Source organism: Lipophrys pholis (genome assembly GCF_963383615.2).
Source record: "Lipophrys pholis genome assembly, chromosome: 22".
Taxonomy (NCBI): domain Eukaryota; kingdom Metazoa; phylum Chordata; class Actinopteri; order Blenniiformes; family Blenniidae; genus Lipophrys; species Lipophrys pholis.
In genome coordinates this window covers 6,643,884-6,664,833 of record NC_137644.1, presented here as the reverse complement: position 1 = coordinate 6,664,833, position 20,950 = coordinate 6,643,884, and the positions used below count along the sequence as shown (strand labels likewise).

The window sequence follows — 20,950 nt, the reverse complement described above, 5'->3', positions numbered from 1 at the left end:
ACAAAAACATGTTAATTGTACTTGTATATTCTGTGACGTTTAGGTATTTTGGAATGAATTTCACCCCAAATAAATAAATAATAGAAAACATATATGTAATAACAAAATAAATAAATTTGACTAAATCAAATGCATATATTAGTGAAGCAGTGGCAGCTACCATACTTTTTTCTTTAACCTTTTTTTTTTTTTTAATCATTTTATTAGATTTGGTGACTGTTTTCTGCCTTCTGTGTATTCGATTTCCTCATTTGGAAGAAAAGTAGAGCTAAATCAAGTATTAAAAGGGTCAAAAATCTAAAACTGTGAAAACAGTTTGATCATTTATTGACTTGTTTGCAGTTATTAAGGTGATTTATGAAAACAAAAGGTTGAAATAAATATGGATGAATAATGACACAAAGGCTGTTTTTATAATGAAGTTGTTCTGCGAGTCAAAAATGATTTAAAAACATTAAAAAGGTTCCAGAAAACCTCCAGAGGTTAGACAGATTCACAACAGGCTGGATTTGGGTGAATGCTCTGTCTCAGTTTTCCAGTAGAGGGCAGCAGACTCACAAAGACAAACACGGATTTGAGCTCCAGTTTTAGTCCTGACAAGCATCCAAAGCTGCCGCTCTGTGTACAGTCTAGGCTTCTTGTATTTGATCAGCTTTAGAGGAATCATTCAGTTTGTGACTTCAAAGCTCAATGACATGTTACGCGAGATCGCCGTGAAGCGGTTACTCTGCCTCATGTTCACGACGTTCACTGGAACTAATAATAAACCCTCAGTATTGTCTTTAAAAGTCTGTAATAATTTTGTCTAAATGTCTCGACGTATCGAAGTGAAAGCAGTTTTGCTGTTTAACCTGATATTGACATGATGCAGCGGCTTCCTCAAAAGCTGCCGTGAGCGAGTCAGCGCTGTTCACCACGCCGTACCTTTTTAACTGGTGAAGTGGGAGTCGTCACCTGGTTAGTTGGGCTGGCCGGAGAAGACACGGTGATGCTGGTCGGGCCGGTCGTTGTGCTGTTGCTCACCGCTGGCGTGGATTTGTTCTTTTCTGGAGGAGACATGAATACGAGGGTCAGAGAAGCTCAGCAAACCAACAGAAGGCTCACTAGACTGGTTAACCCTTTAACTAATTCAGCGAGTTAATTTATTTGGAGTATTTGGCTGTTGAATTGTTAATTGTTTAAAGAACAATCCACAATACCTGCTTCAGTCTCCGACTCCGAGTCCTCCTCCTCCTCTTCCTCACTGGAGCAGCTCGATTCGTCCTTCTTCCCCTCGTCTTCTTCGTCCACCTTCTCTGGCTCCAAGGTCTCGATGCGAGGGGCGCTCTTCTCCGGCTCCAGGAGCAGAGTTTCTTTGCTGCGACAGACAAATGAAACAATGTCAACGACAGCGAGGACTTTCTGTGCCGGGTTGGGATGCTCTCCCCGGGTTTCCTCCCGCAGTCCAAAAGCCTTCGCTTCAATCCAATTTTTGAATACTGGTAACCGGGTATGGATACACACTGTAGAGCAGGGGCGTTAAACATGAGGCCCGGGGGACAGAACCGGCCAGGAAGAGGCTCCAATCCGACCAAACCACCAAGAAAATGAATTTCTTAAGTGTAGCGGACAACACAACACTGAGACCTGAGCTGAGATATCGTGATGCTGTCATGAAAGCTAGTAAACGAGCATGAGCCTCAACGACGTCAGGGGGAGTTTGTAAAAACATCAAACATCCATAATGTAACAGGAATTGGTTTTCTGAGATCAAATATTCAGCAAAAACTAAACTTCAACTTGACGTCACAACAAAGAAAAAAGTTTAAAGTTTAATCTAAAGGTTATTACGGCACCATTTTACCGGTCCAGCCCACTCAGGATGAGATTGGGCTGTGTCGGACACCCCTGCTGTAAAGTGAAACTTCTCAGATATTTCCTGGTTACAAAGTTTTGTCCTCTGGTTTTATGCCTGTTCGTCCTGTAGCGTGTCATCCGAAAGCATTTGGAGGACGCCTGTATCCTCTGAAAGCCTCGCCACGATCACCATCATGTTCCTAACATGCGCCTGACGTCTGACCGGCTCAGTCAGAAATCCATGAATCACATCCAACAGGTTCCTCTTGTTTGAGGATCCCATCTCGTTGGCGTTAGTAGAACTCGGCAGAAACTGAATATTAAAACCTGAATAGAAGATTTGTTTCCCCCCCAGACCTTTCGTATCCAAACCAATACGGTTGTTATCGACTAATAAAGCATTTACCTCTTGAGTGGTTTCAGTGATTGATTGTTATCCCCTGTGGTTGTTGTTTCAATCCAAGGAGACTTCTTAACATCCTTCTTGTCACCAATCAGCTGGAATCAAGAGAACAGAAGGTAAACATTTCATTCACTCCTTCTCTGTAACCTCAGTTATCCAGTGGATTTGAACAAACTCACCAGATCTTGCTTCTTTTGTAGTTCTTCTAAGTATCCTAGAACGTCTTCATCAGCTACATCAAAAGGGGTCTGGCCCTGATCCGGAGAAATGAGACCAGGTGAAGGTTTGCACGGGCGCTCAACGACAAGATTCCTGACTTTTCTCGTCACTCACCATTTTGTTAATGAGGTCCATGTCACAGAGATGCTCCACCAGAATCCTACACGCTTCTTCTTTGCCCCAGTGTGCGGCTGCGTGTAGAGGAGTCCAGCCATCGTAGTCCTTAATATTTACATCATACCCTGCTTGGATTAAAAGTCTGGGGGGAAAGGAGAGGACAAAAATGTTTCAGTTAGTGCTTCTTGGATTTAAGTAAGGTCTGATACTGCACGGGGTCCTCGTACTCGTGAAACATCCCCAATACAACCGGGTGAGCTTTACGTGATGTCACCTGTCAGCAACGTCAACAGCAGGTTGATAAGCGAGCATGAGCAATGTCAGTGGTTTGGAGATTCTTTAATACTAATGAGAATGACAAAAGTAAGGGACTGGAAATTACATCCTGCCAAAATATCAAGAGGAGAAAAAAAGAAAGGAGTACGCCAGCTTTGTAACTCCACATGACATTCAGAGTAAACTTCAGATTCAATCTGAAAAACGCCTCTTTGCAAAGCTGGGACAATTTAGACCGGTGACATTTCAGCCAGTGAATCTGTCGTTGAGGAGAAAACCTTTCGATCCCCGTCTTGTGTACGGTGGCTGCACTAAACATCTGAGATCTTCGAGCTATCTATGGCAGCAGAGCGTGCTGGCCGGCTGCCCGGACCAGATGGACGGGCGGCTACAGCGCCGATCCTCCAACAGTCACTGTATGTCGGAACAGAGCGCCGTGACAAGACGCAGAAGCTCGGATGTGTTTGGCATTAGCCGAGTAAAGAAAAACGGATCCTGGGCCTCGGCTGTAAACAGTATTTATATCGCGTAACGTGCAGGAGAACTCTCATGCAACAGGCTAGAAAAGTGTTGTCATCACATACGTGTTGCACAAACTTCACATCCTGTGAATTCAAGTCGGCAGGCTTACTTTAAAACCTCCACGTATCCCTTCGCGGCGGCCACGTGGAGCGCCGTCCCGCCGGACTTGGTGTGCCGGACGTCTTGGATCTGACCACTGTTGAGCCACTGCCGGGCGTCTCGCAGCATGACGCGCTCCTCCTCTTTCCGCGCCGACTCGATGTCCACTCCTAGAGAGACGGGAGGAGACGGACGCTGTAACGCTGACATGCAGAGATTAACTGCTGCTTAGGAACCCAGAGAGAGAACCGGGAAAACTCCAAACATCAGTAGAACATTTATGACGCTTTAAACCAGCGGTGTCAAACACATTTCAAATACAGTCCAAAATATATAAACATTTGGAATAACCACTCTGTAATCACACATGAGAAGAATTTATGTGAAATCCTTCTAAAATAATAAGAACATGTTCCTGGTACTGGTTCCTTCAACATGACGCTATTTTGATTAGTTTACAAGTCTCATCAATCAAGATAAACTCCTCAGCTCAACACCACACCTTTAGATTTCAAGGCTTAGCTTCAATCCTATCAAATAAAAGCAACAAAAAACAGATTATAAAAGAGCAAATCCAGCTGAATGAGTTCATCATCTTCAATAACAACCTTCAAACGTGTTATTGGTCCTTTTCTCAAAGGAGTTGTGCAATCTCAGTGAGAATACAAACGTCAAAGGCTAACACATTAACATCACCTACGCATGTTTTTGTATTTACAATTGATTACATAATTTGTTTTTTTATCGTTTTGCAATCTACAGAGCATTTTGGAAAAGTTCCCCCTTGAGAGCAATTTTCCCAAAAGTTGTCAGTGGCTCTGAGAAACATTGTCATGTAAACAAAGGCCCAAGAAGTGATGAGAGCTTTGCGTTTTCACTTGAAATCGTTGCAGAGTCAACAAGGCCTAAGCTGATTGTTGTTCACCACCTTTTGAAAGGTTGAACAATGATGAATACGGGCATAAAACTTGAAAATCAACTGTTCAGTTATGGATTCAAAAAGCTTTAAAACTGGTATATCAAATGAAGCCTTTGCACAGTTACAGCATTATTTATCCAGGTGTAGGAGGTATTGATTATCTTTGAGTCTCCATAGAAGATAAACAGACGTTTTACTGGCTCATACTCTGGTGTTGACAATCGGATCCTTTCTGGGACATTTCCCTGCCAATCTCCTGTCAGTTTAACCACAGAACAGTAGCTGTGAAAAGCCCCTGGCCGGTGAAGTGGGTCAACACGTCTCAGCTATACGCTGCACGCAGGACAGCGCTGAAAACAGGCCTGTATTGTCTTGTTGCCACCTGGTTGGAACATAAGACCGTCTGAAACACGCTGCTGCGTGAGTCAGCGGAGAGTTTAGCTGCGCTCAGCTATATAAACAAGGATCCAGAAAGCGCTCCGGGGAAGGAGCCAGAGCTTCAGCTGATCTTATAGCTTTTTGTTGGGGATACGTCATTACTCTCCGTCTGTGAAACCCAAGAAGACTTCAAGACTGGGTTGTGGGGTTTTTAACACTGATGAAAATATACTGGAGTCAGCACGTTTGGCCTGACAGCAGGAGGGAGGGCAGGATAGACGAAAAGGAGTACAAGAGGACACGGAATTGTCTTTTTGACTTCACAAATTCAGAATTTTTTATTTATTTTTTGTTCCTTTTCATCGTTTGTCAAACCGACTGTCCACTCCTCAATGGCTTTTTACATTTTCTCATCACAGTGGACAGTCACCGTAATAACAATCCAACTTGGTCGTCTGTCCACTAGAATGTCTGAACTCCCAATCTTAAATCTTTATCACTCTGCTGCATGTGTGTGGTTTCATTACAAAAACAAACAGCTTGGCCCAACATGTTCACTACATCGTTTTCAGTGTTTCTGCTGTTCGTTTCAGCTGAATATTGTTTTCAAAACCTAAACAGAAAAACTTGAAACGCTGCGTAAACGAGGCCATAATGTTACAAGCATGTTTCACAATAATTCCAGCTAAACTAAGCTGATGTGACTGAAGCTTTTAGGCACAGTTGAAGTGTTTACTGATGTCATATTTGTTAATCATTCAAAACTGTTTGCAGATTAATAAAGTATGAATATGTAAATATCCAATCTGGAATAATCAGACCGGGATCAGTCTCCAAAAATCCCTTGTTTAATATCATTAATCTAGTTTGTTTACAAATGATTTCCACTGCTTCGGATTTGTAGTAAAGGGTCAATAATGCGTGTTCAAAACAAATGTGGCCTTTCAAGCTCGTGTTGTGTGGGTTTTTTCCACAAGTCATACTTGTACAAAACTGGAAATTCTGCTCATTAGGAGGATTAGTGAGCTGAAATCTGAGAAAAACAAAGAAAGAGGATGAGTCAGTGTCTGACTTTATTGTTTGACCGGATTTCCAGTTTCATTGCAGCAGAGCAGCAGGACAGACAGTGGACTATTTCTACCAGAAATGTGGGCTCATGACTAAAAGAGTGACACAGACCACAACGTTGAAAATAATACCAGAAGAGTGGTATTTAATGTGTTAAAGTGTGTGCTTGTTAAAGGTAGAGCCAAACTGCCCAAACATACTGCTTTCCTAATTCACACTTAATGTCGATAAGATCCCAGCACAAATGTCAAATTCAGTCCAAATTTCCTCGATGGCCAAGAGGAAAGTCAAAGTAAAAATAAAGCGTGCTGGGATGGGGGCTGGCCAGGTAGGCCAACATCTTCGGATCTCTCGGGAAGCAGCCTACACCGTCTAAAAAAAGCAGGAAGCCTCGCGGCTTCCAAGTAGAGCTACACAGAGCGCAGTGGAGGAGCCGGCCACGGTTCAAAGTTCACTTTTTTTTACAAGAGAACGGCACATCTTCTGCCGCAGCATTGAGGAAGATAAAGGAGGGGAAACAAAGGCGACCAAAAAAGGATGTGGTTGTGGATGTGGAACTGATAATGCGTCCGACAGAAGCTAAGAGAGATATAATGACATCTATCTACACTGAAACAATCGCATCTCAAAACAAAGCACACGAGAGGTTTTTTCCCTTCTGTTTAAAACCCTTTTTCGCGTAGGTGGCACGACCTTCCAAACGGGGTCAAGCAGAGGATCAAGAGGCCGTCCCCACTAACTGCACACCACGGTCACTTTGCTAACAAGTTTAACCCCGTGACTGGTTTCTCTTTGAGAGGAGAAAATCACATTACAAACATACAGAAGCGTTACACAACAGCCAGTTGCATAATGCGCCCTGCTACCTCTCGCATGAAGAACTGAGCGGTGGATTGTCCGCTGCTGCCCTCGGGTCAGGACGGCTGCACATCGCTCTGCGGCGGCCCAGCTCAAAAACTGCTCCGTGTGTTCATAAATACAGAAACTTGAGAGAGTACCCTGGACATCGGAGGAGGCCATGCAGAGTTTGAAGCAGCGCTGCATCTACCAGACAACAGTTAAATCGACGCCGACAGGAGCTGCTGCCCCAGATGCTTCAGGTTCGGTGGGTGCAGATCTCATCACCGTTACATAACACGTCCAAGGAGCAGAACACGCAGCCAGCACTCTTTATCACTGCATGTCAGCGTCTTCAAAACATTCAGACCTCCAAGAGTCGAAAGACTGACAGCTTAGACATGAAGTGGTACGCAGCTTCTACAAAATTCAGGAAAATCTTCAGATTCTTACCAATGGAAAGATTTCAAATCGAGTTAGAAATACGCAATATCTTCACAGTTAAGGTGGACAATATCAACTTATTAGCTTGATTAACACTGGTAATGAGTCCTCTGAATCTGTCTAACTTGCTCAGTGCAGAGATTTCTGTTACTTCCACAGTTTGTAACTTTCAGATAACTATGTCCAGGAAATCAATACATTTTCACAAATCAATCAATAAAATCAGTTTGAGCCAAATGATACATATTTCAAACATCATGAATGAATTAGGAAATCAGTTTCTTTTGTGTTAAATCATCCTTTGGGCTGAAATGGACCGTTTGGGGTTCTACAAGGCAGATCCACAACAGGAGAGAGGTGGTTAAATTCAGCTTATCAGATGTCCAACTGTCGCTGCCCCTCGTCTGTGCAGGTCGTAATAGAAACCATTGAGGACATAATGCCCCAGACGTGGGCAAAGCCAGCCAAACTTTGTGAGTGAATGTGAGCTGAGGAGCCCCCCTCTGGCGCGGGGCCAGGTAACACGTCTGCTCGGCTTCACACTGTCTGGGAAGAGGGCCTTCCATCAAGAATGCCCTCTCCAGAAATAGAAAGGCCCGACGTCTCGCTGGTGAACGATCACATGAGGACCCGGGACACAGCTGGATCACTGTTGGGTGTTATGCAAGTTCTCTTCAGACAGCAGGTGAATTCAGAGCGTGTTGGGAAACACACTTGAACTTGGTTGAGGCAGACACGAGGCCAGGACACCATCGACATCAGGACTAATTTCTTCTGTGATTGGATGAGATTACACAACAACGCTTCACCGTGAAACATCCTCACACGGAGGACCAAACCTAGACTAAACACCCACAGATCATTTTTCTGCTTTTTTTTCTCTGACATTCGGAATATTTTTGGCCCAAAGCGTACGGACTCCTTTATTAAAAGCTGCTCTCAATTAGGAGACTGATCCGTTCCAACACAGCAGAGATTAAAGCCTCTTCTGCTGCAATTCAAATCTACTCTCACACCCCATGTACATTGATGATGACAACTCGGAACTTGCGTCGAATCTTGAAACTTATTGATGATACTTCAATTATGAAACAATGGGCATTTAAAGGTCCAGGTTAGTGAATGCAAACATCAAAACACAAAGAAAGCGGAAATTATTCCTATAATTCAAAACTGTGAAACCTTAAATACATGTGAACTGAATTATTTCCAGACTTTTTGGTTTTATTTCTAATCATTTAAGCATAAAAGGTCATTCAAAACAGTGCAATATTTCATAAGATCCAACAATGGGAGGCCAAAATCGTCACAGTCAAACTATGAAATGTTTTTCAAACTTTTTTTAGTTTAAGATAGAGTAGAAATCACTGGGAAAATTATGTTTTCACTTCGCAGATTTCTGATGTTTTAATATGTACCTGTATACTCACAAACTGTCGAATTAATGGATTAACACTAACGCTTGTTTAACACTTTCATTTGACTCTATTACTTTAAGTGTGTTGTTGCCTTTTTAACCCTCAGCTTAGGCCCTGTTTACATCGCAAGTGAAAGCGAATTGCTTTTAAGTTTTTGTTTCAGAAATGTTTCACATTTACAGGGAAACATTTTGAAGATGTCCGTTTACAAGGAAAAGGAAGGAATTTGGAGCAATCTCTCCGAGTATGGATGGAAGAGCAGTGAAGATATGGCCGTGGTGACAAAGATGTGGACGTACCTTGCCGGTTGATTTCGTTCTGCAGGAGCTCCTCCATCGCCTCCTCTTCAGCGATGTCCAGAGGCGTCTCTCCTTCACTGTTCACCACCCCGACACTGGCACCCTGACCGATGAGATATCTGCAAAGACACAGACATGAGGAACGTCAGCTTAACAGTATTAGTTTGAGGTCAAACGGAGGCCTCTAGAAGAAAAAAGGTAAAAGCAAATGTCCCTTCCTTTTAACAGATGAAGGAACAGCTGAAGGACAGGAGATGTGTAATGTAGCTTTTGGGTCATCGCCAACATCGATTGACACCACGCTGCAGTCTGCACGCACGGTTTAGCCAGTTGCATTGTCCCAATACTGTTAGGTCAAATTATATACATACATTCACCAATTACAGTAATTACAATGGCTCCCCTGCACAATTATCCATTTCAATTTAATAACTGCTCCACATGGCACACGATGACGGACATATTCATTTGAACAAAAGTACACAAATGAGAAAGAACGATGGTGTTCAAAGCACACGGCTGCATAACCGCAGCATATGTTCAATTAAATCGGGTAATCATGTGCCTGCAGTTTTTAGCACATATGCACACATTCAGAAAGTCACAAAATAGCTTTGTCTCAAGGACTCAGTAAACGATGGAACCTCCAGTGTTTCTATTATTACGACCAGATGACCAAAATCAATATTTAACACCAGATTCAGAGAGACTTAAATGGTAAATCTCTTATATAGCCATCATTGTGTCTCAAAATACACCAAGGTGAGCAAAAGCTCTTTGTCTTTGCCTCTTACCAGTCTAACACTTTTATGCACGTTCTAGACATTCTACTCGGTTCTTGGAAGTGGGTGGGTTTCTGTGACAACAGGACTAAGTGTATTACTGGACAATAAAATCAAGTGTCGAAATTTGCACGTCACACAGTCACGTGCAGGAATAGCGGCTGGCTGCAACATGTAATGTACATTTACAGCACTGCCCAATTCAAAACTGTGCTCAACGCCAATTGAGGAACCTTTAAAGGGTTCAGTCTCCTGCTCAAGGGCACTTGGACAGACGGAGATGAGGGGTCAACCATCCAACTTTGGGATTGGATGGCTACCCACTTAGTGATTTAACCCTTCGTGTCGTGGCCTCCCTCTAGCAGTGATACTAGATATTTTAACCAACATCTTGAGTCCAGCTGCTTCCAATTAAAGCTGTGGTGAGACTCGGGGCCTTCTCATTAGACCGACACACCACTTGAAACGCTCTTGGTGCCCTCGACTTCCCCTCCGATGGCAGCTGAGTGACTGCAGCGTTTTATTTCCTTTTGATTGGACTTTCTATTCTGCCTATTTTAGGGTTGGATGGCTTTGTGGTCTCCCGTCCCGCTGGGAGCTTCCTGACCAACCCTACCACCAGACGGTCGTGGGGACACCGGGGGACAACAGATACAGGCCTGCACTACCGCTCCTGCTGTCCAGAGTGAGGATGCTGGGACCGAACACCAGCCTATTGAGAACTCGCCGCCCACGTCAGATTGTAGAGTTTCTCCCTGTGACACGATGTCTCCATTACTCACCCGTAACAGGACGGCCACTTGACCTTTTCACTCAAAATGTGACGACGACAACAACGGGTTTGTTTTTCGTAATAGTGGCACTGTGCCGATGCTCAGTTCATGAGGCCACTCTGATCTCACGCATCAACAATTTTAAACATTTAAAAAATGGGAGCGCATCAAGAAAAGACAGTTCATGTATTGTTTTGTCACGATGCTCCAGAAAAAGTCGAGTTGAAAACTTTGATGAGGATTGTTCATTTTAACAAATTCTAAACAGAAAAACATAAGCCTGATTAAATTAGTTTTTTTCTGACACTAAAGGAAAAAAAGGGTATTTACCAATAAATTCAGTTGTTTTGAAAAAAAAAAAAATAAGTGTCATTCATGTTCAGTACTTGGAAAAGAAAGTTGTTTTTTTTATTTTCGATGAGGATAAAGATGCTTGAGACCATGCAGAGGATGAGTCTATCACTCTTGATAGTCATGACACACTCTGGATGCAAACATTGTTCTTATTGTCCATCTACTGAGCATGTGCAGAACAACTATCTACTACGGCCGTGATGCGCTTGTGTGATAGTGCTTCAGAAAAGTTGCACTTTCCCTCCATTGCCACGGAGTTAGAGCATTTTTGAAAAGTTCCACTTTTGGGAGTCGTTTTTCAAAAATTTGCATTGTCAGTGACTCTGACTAACGTTGTCGTGTAACTGGAACTCCAAACCGCAACACTTGGAAACGTTGTTGTGTAAACGGGGCTTTAATATGTTCTTCAAAAACACATAACTGCCCTCAGCCGTCTGCGTCGCATGTCTTCATTGGCAATAACACAAAACTACAAGCAAACATCTTGATGGAGGATTTACAACTGAAATATTAGAAAAGTTTGAGCCACTTTCATTTACAAACACAGTCCACCTAAGAAACAATCGTGTTGACGTATTTCCAACACCAAATGGCAAATGCTTAAACTATAGTCTTGACCTGAGCGTCTGCTGAGGCTCGGACATATTTCTTCTTCCTTTACAGTAAAGTTAAACATCAATAGAAGGGATAATCTTTAGCCAGGTTCCTGTAATGTAACACAGAAGTAAAGCAGGTCACAGCACACTCCCAATATGCTGAACAATGAGCACAGCGGCGCTCCGTCAGGCCGCTTCAGCCTGTTTAACTATCCTCTGATAACATCTGCTGTGCTTATGGCCCGCAGGTCGTGTTCTTACGTTGGAAAAAAAAAAAGACACGGGGGCGAGAAAACAACTGTGGAGCTTGATTCCAGATATAGTGAGTGACCCTGATCTCTGCATATTTGATTACATCACAGTTGCATTGTGTGCCTGAGCTATCAGATGGGTGGGCTGCTGCTCCAGTCGAGGAGTCCAGGAGACAGTGGCGGGTCTGCTGGTTGTGTTATATTATGTAAATGATCAGTATTTTCTTAATTCAATGCCATTGCTGAAGAGAATACAGCCAAAGTGTTCATTCCATTCAGAACAACACGCTCAAATTTAACCAATTTCCCTCAGAGCAGTGCTGAGCACAGTCCGTCCTTGGAGAGATTCACTTCAGGCAAACCTTCCCAACTAGTGACTGAATTCCCAGGACAATAGTCAAAACAAGATCAATTCAATCCGACAGGAGCTGAAAGTTAAAGGGAAGTGTGCGGCCACTCTGTATTTTGCATATTCCTGAGATGATTCATGCTCCACTTACTCCAGCTCGCAAACAATTTAGACTTCGAGTTGATAAGGGATTTGTGGTCGGAGGTTTGTTTGAAAACTAACAACTTCAAAGAAAGGTTTTAAGTCTGATGCTTTTTGTTCGAGCTGTGAAGGGAAGGAAGCAGAACACCCAATATGTTGAGTCGAGGCTTTTCCCAAACATGGTGATGCAGGGCATTGAAGCCAATGTCGGGGGCTTACATTCCTCAAATACTGACAAACTAAACACAATTTTCTAAGGTGGCAATTTGCAAATATGTGCATTTTGGTTTAATAATCTTAACGATTATCTTAAGTTTTCATGTTATATATCAGTTATATAAATGATAAACATCAATCAGCCATAACATTATCAATACCTGCACAACATGTATCTTATCAAACTGGTTTGTATTAATGTTAAATCTGGATTTCACACCTGTAGTTTTAATGTCATACACAGCTTCTCCGGATTCTTCTTCAGATGTTCCATTTTCCAACAGTAGCAACATACATGTACCGCTCCTACTGTTGCACTGCCCTGTCACTATGGAAACGGCACAATACCCCAGTTGATGTGAACAGGAACTACTCCAGGGGTGTTCAACCTTTATGAGCCATTTTCATCACTTTCCACCAAATCAAATTTAACTGGAGCCGCAAAACACCTTAAACCTTTACAATGAGGGTGACACGGCTCCTAAAGTTTCATATATAGTTTTGATAAAGGAACATAAAGTGTGTCTTATGTGAAGTTTAAATTACAATTTAGGATGATAAACATTTCATTTTTAGTTGTTTAGCTGTTTTTGTACCTGATTTTAGAGGTTTCAACCTTCTTTTTCAGGATTATGTAGACAATTTTGACATTTTGGAAAAGAATAGAAGAGAAATGCTATATTAATTCCAGAGGGTAAATCTTCTTTTAACTATTTTGGCTATTTTTTTCAAGCAGTTTTGTGTGAAATGCAAAAATGATGCGTTTTCACGTCAATTGTGTAAATCGGGGCCTCAGGCTGTTTGTGGTCGCACATCCACAGCAGATAGCATCACGGCTTCATTTGAGATGCTCGCTCATGGCTCAATTTACAGGCAACCATTAAATCCACAACATACTGAGACCTGGCTCATTAGTCCAACACTTGGAGTGGGAATACAGAGCCAGAGGTCACTAACGAGAGGCCCGGAGGGCTGACGGGAGAGTGCAGGCCTCAGCTGGAGGCCGGCCATGTCAGTCCTGAAGTCACTTTGAGCTTGCTGGCCCAAATGAAATTGAATCATATGGAGCTAAAAACATCACACCAACAGCTTCACGGCGCAGTGCGGCAGTTATGACAAACCTCGTCGAATGAGCTGTTCCAGAAACAAAACAGGATATGAAGATCAGTTTGCAGAATTCAGATAGGACGGCGTTCTTGGTACTCACTCTGCTATGTCGAGGTATCCACAGGAGGCTGCGGCGTGGAGGGGGATCCAGCCCTCATTGTCGGGCTGATTGATGCACGCTCCGTGCTCCACCAGGAAAGTCACCATGTCAACATTGTCATCGATGCATGCCTGAACGAGAGAGAAGCAGCAGAGAAGGTGGGGGGGTGTTAAGGGCACTGTAAAAAGCAAAGGACCATGACGTGCCCTGTGTGTGTGTTTATGTGTGTGTGAGCTTATGTCAGCGGGACGGCCCGCTCTCCGGTTACAAACGTCTTGCACGGAAAGAGCGTTACGCTGCGTCTGATAGATTGCCATGTGTGTCCAGAATTGTTGGGGAATTTTTGGCAGCAGGAGCGTTCCCAAAATGCCTCCGCATAGCGGGGCTGCTTGAAATACCACATAGCATAGTACTGCCGATTGAGGCGTGGAGGTGCTGCGTGTGGATGGGTGGAAACCAAATTAATTTTAAAATGAATACCTCACTAAAATACATTCCCCCCAAAAAATTAAAAACCTAAAATTTAACTAGCCAATATATTTTCACTAAGTCTTTATCATGAGGAGGTCCGTTTCCGCCACAGATTCAATTTACACTAGTTTCCTCCAAGACAAAGTCCTTGTTGATAGACTGAGAAGCTCGGTAACGTCAGACCTTCAGATTACACCGTCTCTGGGTAAATGATGTCAATTTGGACTGAACGCCATTAGCGAGCAATATAATCAATAAAATAGAGCAATTCTAACCTGAGATATTGTTGCCTTATATAAAAATGTACTGAAATAGAAATGTAAAGCTGTTGTTAAGCAAAAGATTCAGATTCCCGTCTCCTATTCCCGATATATACTTATTGCACAGGTGTACATTAGCAGCAACAACACAAACTGTAAACGCCCAAAGAAACCCAGCCATTAAAATATTGAGCATTGAGCAACATTAACAAACAAGATCAGAAGTACAGATCTTGAACTTGGGTTATCAGAAATCGTCAACTCAGTTGCTTAACCATTTCCTGAAACTGAACCGTACCCGGCACCCGAAACAATGAAAACAAAAGTAGAACCCAGCGCAATACAGAGCACAGCTGCCAGTGGGAGGCATCTAATCCAGGATTTTCCAGCTGTTGTACGTTTATCTATAAGTTGAGGCTGAAATATGAAGCATAGTGGGCATTTAATCAGGAGCTGCTGACAAAAAGTATACAAAATCTGCATTTATCAAGCGAAGTACAGCTTACAAAAATGTAATTCCCCTTATTTGCCTTTGTCGAACCACAGCGTCTCATACAACTCATTGTGTTTCTGTTAAAAACAATTGACACATTTCTGCAATTCAAATCATTTTTGAGTTCCCAATAGGACGTTTGTGGTGTAAACTGTTGACGAGGTTCAGTTAAGGTGGCAAAAGTTGTTGATTTTGTCGATCGTTGCTGCTTTTTAGCCTAAAGTTGCCACCACGAGATTTTGCATCGATACAGACAGATCGATTTTACAACAACGTTCATGTGAGGAACTTCCTGTATGACCATAACAAGAAGGAGGAAGCGTCCTTAAAGAGTTCCTGGACGTGTCAGAAAGGCCAAGATCAGACCTGGTGTAAACTAATCATTGAGTGCACATTCACCATAACTTCTCCAGGCATTTACAAGAGAAAAACGCAATTAGCTCATTGCTCATTTCTTGAAATCGCCATTATACGAGCATATCACCGAGCTCAACAAGCCTAGTTACAAATATTAAAAAGTGTGCGTGCTTTAAACACAGTTAAAGCATTAAGACTGCTGCTCCTTTTCAGGGCGACGCAGCAAATCGTGGCTTTCCTAACTTTCAGGACTTTAGTCAAAATCAAATCCTTGATAGCTTGTAGTGTTCTCTTCATTCATAAACACAAAAACCTTGAAGTCATGGAGCTGTCTCACACAAAAAGTGACGGGCAAAGTCCTCTCAAGGAGAAATAAAGTGACTTTTCAAGTATGTTTGCAGCTTTCTTAAACAGCTTGAAAGAAAGTAATGTCCACTGACAGCCACCGTGGTGAAGAATTACTACAAACATTAGAAATCTATAAAATGTAATTGTCACTTATTGATATCTAAACTCTGCTCCCGACTCCTCGGATCCATCAGTGAACACCGTGCCTGGACCGTCTCACTCCGTCCTGCGGTTGCTATGGCAACAGGAGCGTAGACACACAAAAAAACAGATACACGTGAACACACATGGCCGCCTCACGTTCGGGGCACACGACTATCTGGCTGGAATCCTTGTCCAAATTTGGGCCGTTTACAGCAGCGGGGCTGAAGAGAGCCTCGGTAGAGATTATCTCAGTGTGTGTGTGTGTGTGTGTGTGTGTGTGTGTGTGTGTGTGTGTGTGTGTGTGTGTGTGTGTGTGTGTGTGTGTGTGTGTGTGTGTGTGTGTGTGTGTGTGTGTGTGTGTGATTTCAGAAGTTCACAGGCTGCAGATGGACTTTTTGACAAAGAAGAACAGATGATACCCATTAAATCCATCTATCGCCATCTCATCACATCAGTAGCTGCTGTGCGTTTCTCAGCGAGGACGACGGGTCCTGATTCTTCACAGCCAGTTCCAATCCTCAGAGGTTCATTATCATGCCGTCTCCTTCTGGAGTGAAAATGAGGACAAGTGATGGTGCCTCGCAGGCAAACTCGAGAGTTTTTACACTGACCTGGCAACCCACTAATCCTAACCCATCCTGATGTTGCAGGGTTAGGCGCCGTTCACACGACAATGTTTTCAAGTGAAAACGCAAAACTTTTGTTGCATTTTGGTTCTTCGTTTAGACAACGATGATATTTGGAATCACTGAAAAAGCAACATTTTGAAAACGCTCCGACTCCGCAAAAACAGGGGGAAGTGCAACTTTTCTGAAACGCTGCTACTTCACATGCAAACTTTCCAAATCTTCTTTTCTCCGAATTATAATATCTGCCTTATACGTTTGCTGATTTTTTTTCTTTTAATGAATTCTTGAGACATCAAAACACTCAACTATGCTCAGGTTTTGTGTGTTAAACCATTGGTGAAGTTAACATTGTACTGTTTTCTCATTCAAAATGTAGAAAATAAAGAAGATGCATAAAAAGCAGAAATTTCAATGAGAAGACCTTCAGCTTATTAATTAAAAGTTTAAAAATATAGACAGGAGGTCCCTGACGCATGAGATGCAGGCATAGGTGTCACAAAAAAATCTAAAGCTCAAGGCACTATACCATATTTCCATTATTACTAAAGCAACTGGATTCAACATTCCAGCACTTCAAAGGTGGTTGATGTGAAACAGGTTTTCAATTTTCCAGCTGATTTAATAGTTCAAGTAGAAATATAATGGATCTTTTTCAATATCCAACCTCCTTCATTGGTTTATTTTGAGGGAATAAAAGTTTCCTATAAGTTTACACACGAGATAAAATAATCTTAACGCATTTCATCGCCTTCTGACAAATGGCCACATCCAGTTTCTTCTTTGGAAGAGAGTTTATTACCTCCTATGCAGCTGTTGTATATCCAGCTCATATCTAAGCAGTCAGATGGTGATTAGCAGTTTTAAAAGCCCTGCTTCTCATCTAAAAACTCTTCTCTGCACCCTCATCCAAATCCTCCCCCTCGGTCATTATCTCTTCAAAGTCTTGTCCTGGCCCAAGAATGGAAACAAGCCCCTTAAGGTGAATGCGGTGATGGCTGCGACCTCCCTCTTGGCTGCGTCACCGGCCTCCCTGCGCCGACTCCTCCCAGAAGCTATCGGAGCCCAACAAAGGTAATCCCCTTGATGGCTCTGTAATTGTCTGTGGTTGACAGGTGCCAGAGTCACGGCCTGCATGGAGGGTATGCTTAGCGTAGCGCCCGGGGGACGGCGAGGAGCGAGTGGAACAAAGCCAAAGATGATCATTACCTCTGCAGCATCAGAGAGGGTGAAAGTCTGTGAAGCATCTTCGTATGTGCACACATGTGCACCCTCAATCCTTGTATGGTACAAACCATAAAAGTATTTTATAACAGAGAGACAGCATCAAAAAAAGCAGGGCAAGGGCACGTAACCAATAATTCAAGTTATATTAGGAAACGCTGTGGGCCTAATCCAGTCTTGCACATCACAGTCAGCCCCCAAGTGACATATAGAACCTGTACGGAGCTCACGGTGGAACATTCAGACGTGCTGTGACTCACTCTCAAACAGACACGTAGCCATTTAAACCTGTTTGGCCAGTGCGCCTCGGAAGGAGGACAGAGGAGGCCCCGTCAAGCTGGAAGTCAATAAGATGGAAGGGAGGGAAAACAGCGAGCCGAAGAGTGAAGAACACAAATCTAAGAGTGGAAATCGCTCATTCCGATGGGATGAAAAGAAAGTAATTTCCTCTAGAACAGGGATGTCCAACGCTTTTTAGTTCAGAGCCACATACAGCCCAATTTCACCATAAGTGGGTCGGGCCAGTAAAACAGTGTTATAGTGACCTTAAATAAATACTAATTATTATAAATCAGTAAATTTGAACTTTAAAGTTTTTCTTTGTTGTGGCACAGAGTATACGTTTTGATAAAGTCTGTTTTCCAAAACCAAACATTTAGTACGGAAAACTACTACAATAAACAAAGCCAATTTTAATGAAATGACGATGAGGAATCAGGAAGAGCAGCAACACTTAATGCCAAATGTGCAGTTAATGTCATTTGTTATTTATATTCTACACAAGGCCATCCTAAAACCTCGTTTGGGCCCGTTTTGGCCAGTGGGCTGCATGTTTGACACACGAGACTGACTTAAGTCCTACAGATAGTTGCAACTTTCTACTTTGATACTCAAGTACATTTCAGAATGAGGGCTTATACTTTTATCTGAATCTATCTTTTTTTAGTACCTGTACTTCTACTGGAGTAAAGAACGGGAGTAATCTGGGTACTGAACAAACAGCGCTGGCCCCTGCTCGTTGTTCGCCGTCAGTTTGTGAGGAGACGCAGCAGGATGCTGCTCGCTCTGGTAAAAGCTCCTCTAAAATGGAAAACCGCTGCTTTCTGGGAAGTTGATGTGACAGCAAAAATCCAATCAGGCACTAAACCGATCGATGGACACCGGATGCTGCGTTTGATTGGTCGACGGGCTTTAATGTGCATCGTATAGCCGGCCTCAGAAAGAGGAGGTTATTCCATTAGACTTTGCAGGGTGTGATTGGGAAGGCACAGAACTACAGTAACGTAAAACTACACAGAGTCGGCATCACATTTCACAACACAGCAGCAGGCTGGAGGGGTTCAGTGTGAAACGATGAAAAACTCCACATAAAGGCTCTGATCATAGAAGGAAAATATGGGGAAACGCAACTTTGTGAAAATTTCCATATGTCCATTTCCATATGAATGTCCGGTAAAATTTATAGTGTATTGTTCTCTGGTGCGTGTTTCTGTGGTTTCATTACAAACACATACCAATAGCCCCAACTCATGACCCGACATGCCAACTGGATCACTTTCAGTGTTTCTGCCGTTTCCATATAAACAGACATTGGTTCCTAAGCGTTGCCGCATAAACATGAAACTTTTCTGAAGCAGAAACGCAAAAACGAGGCAGTTTCGCTGGAATCGCTGTGTAAACGGGGTCTAAATGTTTACAGAGCGGTGCCATTTGTGCCCTTTTATGTGCATTTTCTGTATATTAAATTACAAATTTTAAATGGTATAACAATTTAAAAAAGGATATGGGTTTGTGTCAAAAGCTTTAACTTTACTCCTAAACACAAATATGATTTGATAGCTGAGAAATGTGCTTGAACACTCAGATGGTGTAATAGCCGTTACTAAATAAACTACTCAAGCGAAAACACGAAGGCTTGTTAAAAACCACTAAAATGGTGCTGATGTCTGCATCACTTTATAATCTGAATAATCTGGCATAGTGCTGTTCCAGACATTAAATTATACTGGTACAATGATGCTCAATGCAATAAAATATTCTAAAAACAAACAAGTGTGTATAAAAACTAATCGAAAGCAGAACTTTAGCCGCTATTGAGAGAGGAAAAAAGAGAAGAGCCACCACCAAAGTTCCAGGAGAAAGTAGTTCCACCACTTCAAGGAATCATCAATTAACAATGTGATTTAAAAGTTCAACGGTGGGATTAATGTAAAATATGTAACACATTGAGATCATACACAGCTGCCTGATCCTGAAATCATATGGATTATTCTGGATCTTAGACTTAACAAAAAAGATGGGCTAATCCACTCTGGGGAAAAAAAAGAAGAAGAAGAAGAAGAAGAAGAAGCTGCACCCATGACGTGAGACTGAGAAAGGAGGCCGGTCTGTTGCCACGACAGCAAAGCCAAAGAAAGAACAGGGTTAAGACCTTGTAAGAAACATAAATAAATAGAGAAAAGACTTCATTTTAAAGTGCACGGGGGTTCTTCACAAAGCGCCCGACAGCGGTGCAAAAGGCAAACGGCCGGTTGGTTCAAAGATGTTCCTGTTGCAGACGCCACCTTTTATGTACAATAGAGCCGACCTGGACTGTGATCCTGAGGAGCGGAGATCTCCATGTTTAGGTTCATTACAATGTATGACAGAAGTATGTGTGCGGACGTCAGAGCTGATATAGCAATGTCAGACATAACTGTTCTATCCTAAAGTGTCTATTCAAACAGCCATAGCAACTTGATTGCTAGTTATTTACCAAGGATGGCATTAATGCCCCAGGGTAACTGACATAACGTTTACGTGACCGTATGGGTGAAAAAACATTTCTAGGTTTTTGTTTCAGAAAACGTGGTGCGTGTTTCGAAAAAGTTCCACCTTGCAAGCTGTTTATTTATAAAAAAAAAAAAAAAAAAAAAAAAAAAAAAAAAAAGGTGTTTTCAGTGGCTCCGAGCACCATCGTCGTGTAAACACTCAAAATGCAACGGAATTTTTCTGTTTTCACTTGAAAACATCAAGTAAACGGGCCCCCGAGTCTGAAGTACAATGTTTAACCAAAAACTACCACAGGGAACTATGGTACACCAACATGACATTGTACTGTGAATCATTGGATTTCAGGGGTCAAACCGTCAAGGTGACGTCTCTTTCCTTTAAATTTTGAGAATAAATCATGATTGAAATAAATAAGTAAAGAGACCACTGAATACAGTTACTGCATATCAAGACTTCAAAGATTGAGCACAACACGTTAAATTTAATAGTCTCTATTGTGAATAACATGAGGAAGTCCAGTACTCAACCTAAAATTAGTACTTGAAGCCCACTTTCTTACTAATCTTGAAAATTTCCATCTTATGAATGAATTTGAGCCACAAACCAAAACAATACAAAAACAGCAGTGTTTGTACTTGTGCCACGTGTTTTTCCACCATTCCCGGCTTTTATTACGAGAGTTCACAAATGAAATCCAACATGATGGAGTCATAAAAACACACCAGATGACCTGCAACAAGCTCATAAAATG

General features: G+C 42.4%; 1 protein-coding gene across 4 annotated transcripts in view; it reads right to left on the bottom strand.

Annotated features, from left to right (window-relative positions):
• The window catches only part of ppp1r12a (protein phosphatase 1, regulatory subunit 12A), a 51,861-nt gene that overhangs the window by 16,214 nt on the left and 14,697 nt on the right, over window positions 1–20,950 (bottom strand). For 3 of the 4 annotated variants that reach the window (XM_080492522.1, XM_080492523.1, XM_080492521.1), the window contains exons 2-9: window positions 13,505–13,635; window positions 8,836–8,954; window positions 3,483–3,642; window positions 2,573–2,717; window positions 2,419–2,493; window positions 2,243–2,334; window positions 1,200–1,357; window positions 925–1,046 (exon numbers count right to left, since the gene is read on the bottom strand). In XM_080492522.1, the coding sequence (XP_080348648.1) occupies window positions 925–1,046; window positions 1,200–1,357; window positions 2,243–2,334; window positions 2,419–2,493; window positions 2,573–2,717; window positions 3,483–3,642; window positions 8,836–8,954; window positions 13,505–13,635 (1,002 nt within the window). The remainder of the gene's footprint in view (window positions 1–924; window positions 1,047–1,199; window positions 1,358–2,242; window positions 2,335–2,418; window positions 2,494–2,572; window positions 2,718–3,482; window positions 3,643–8,835; window positions 8,955–13,504; window positions 13,636–20,950) is intronic. The other variant, XM_080492520.1, reaches the window with a different exon arrangement.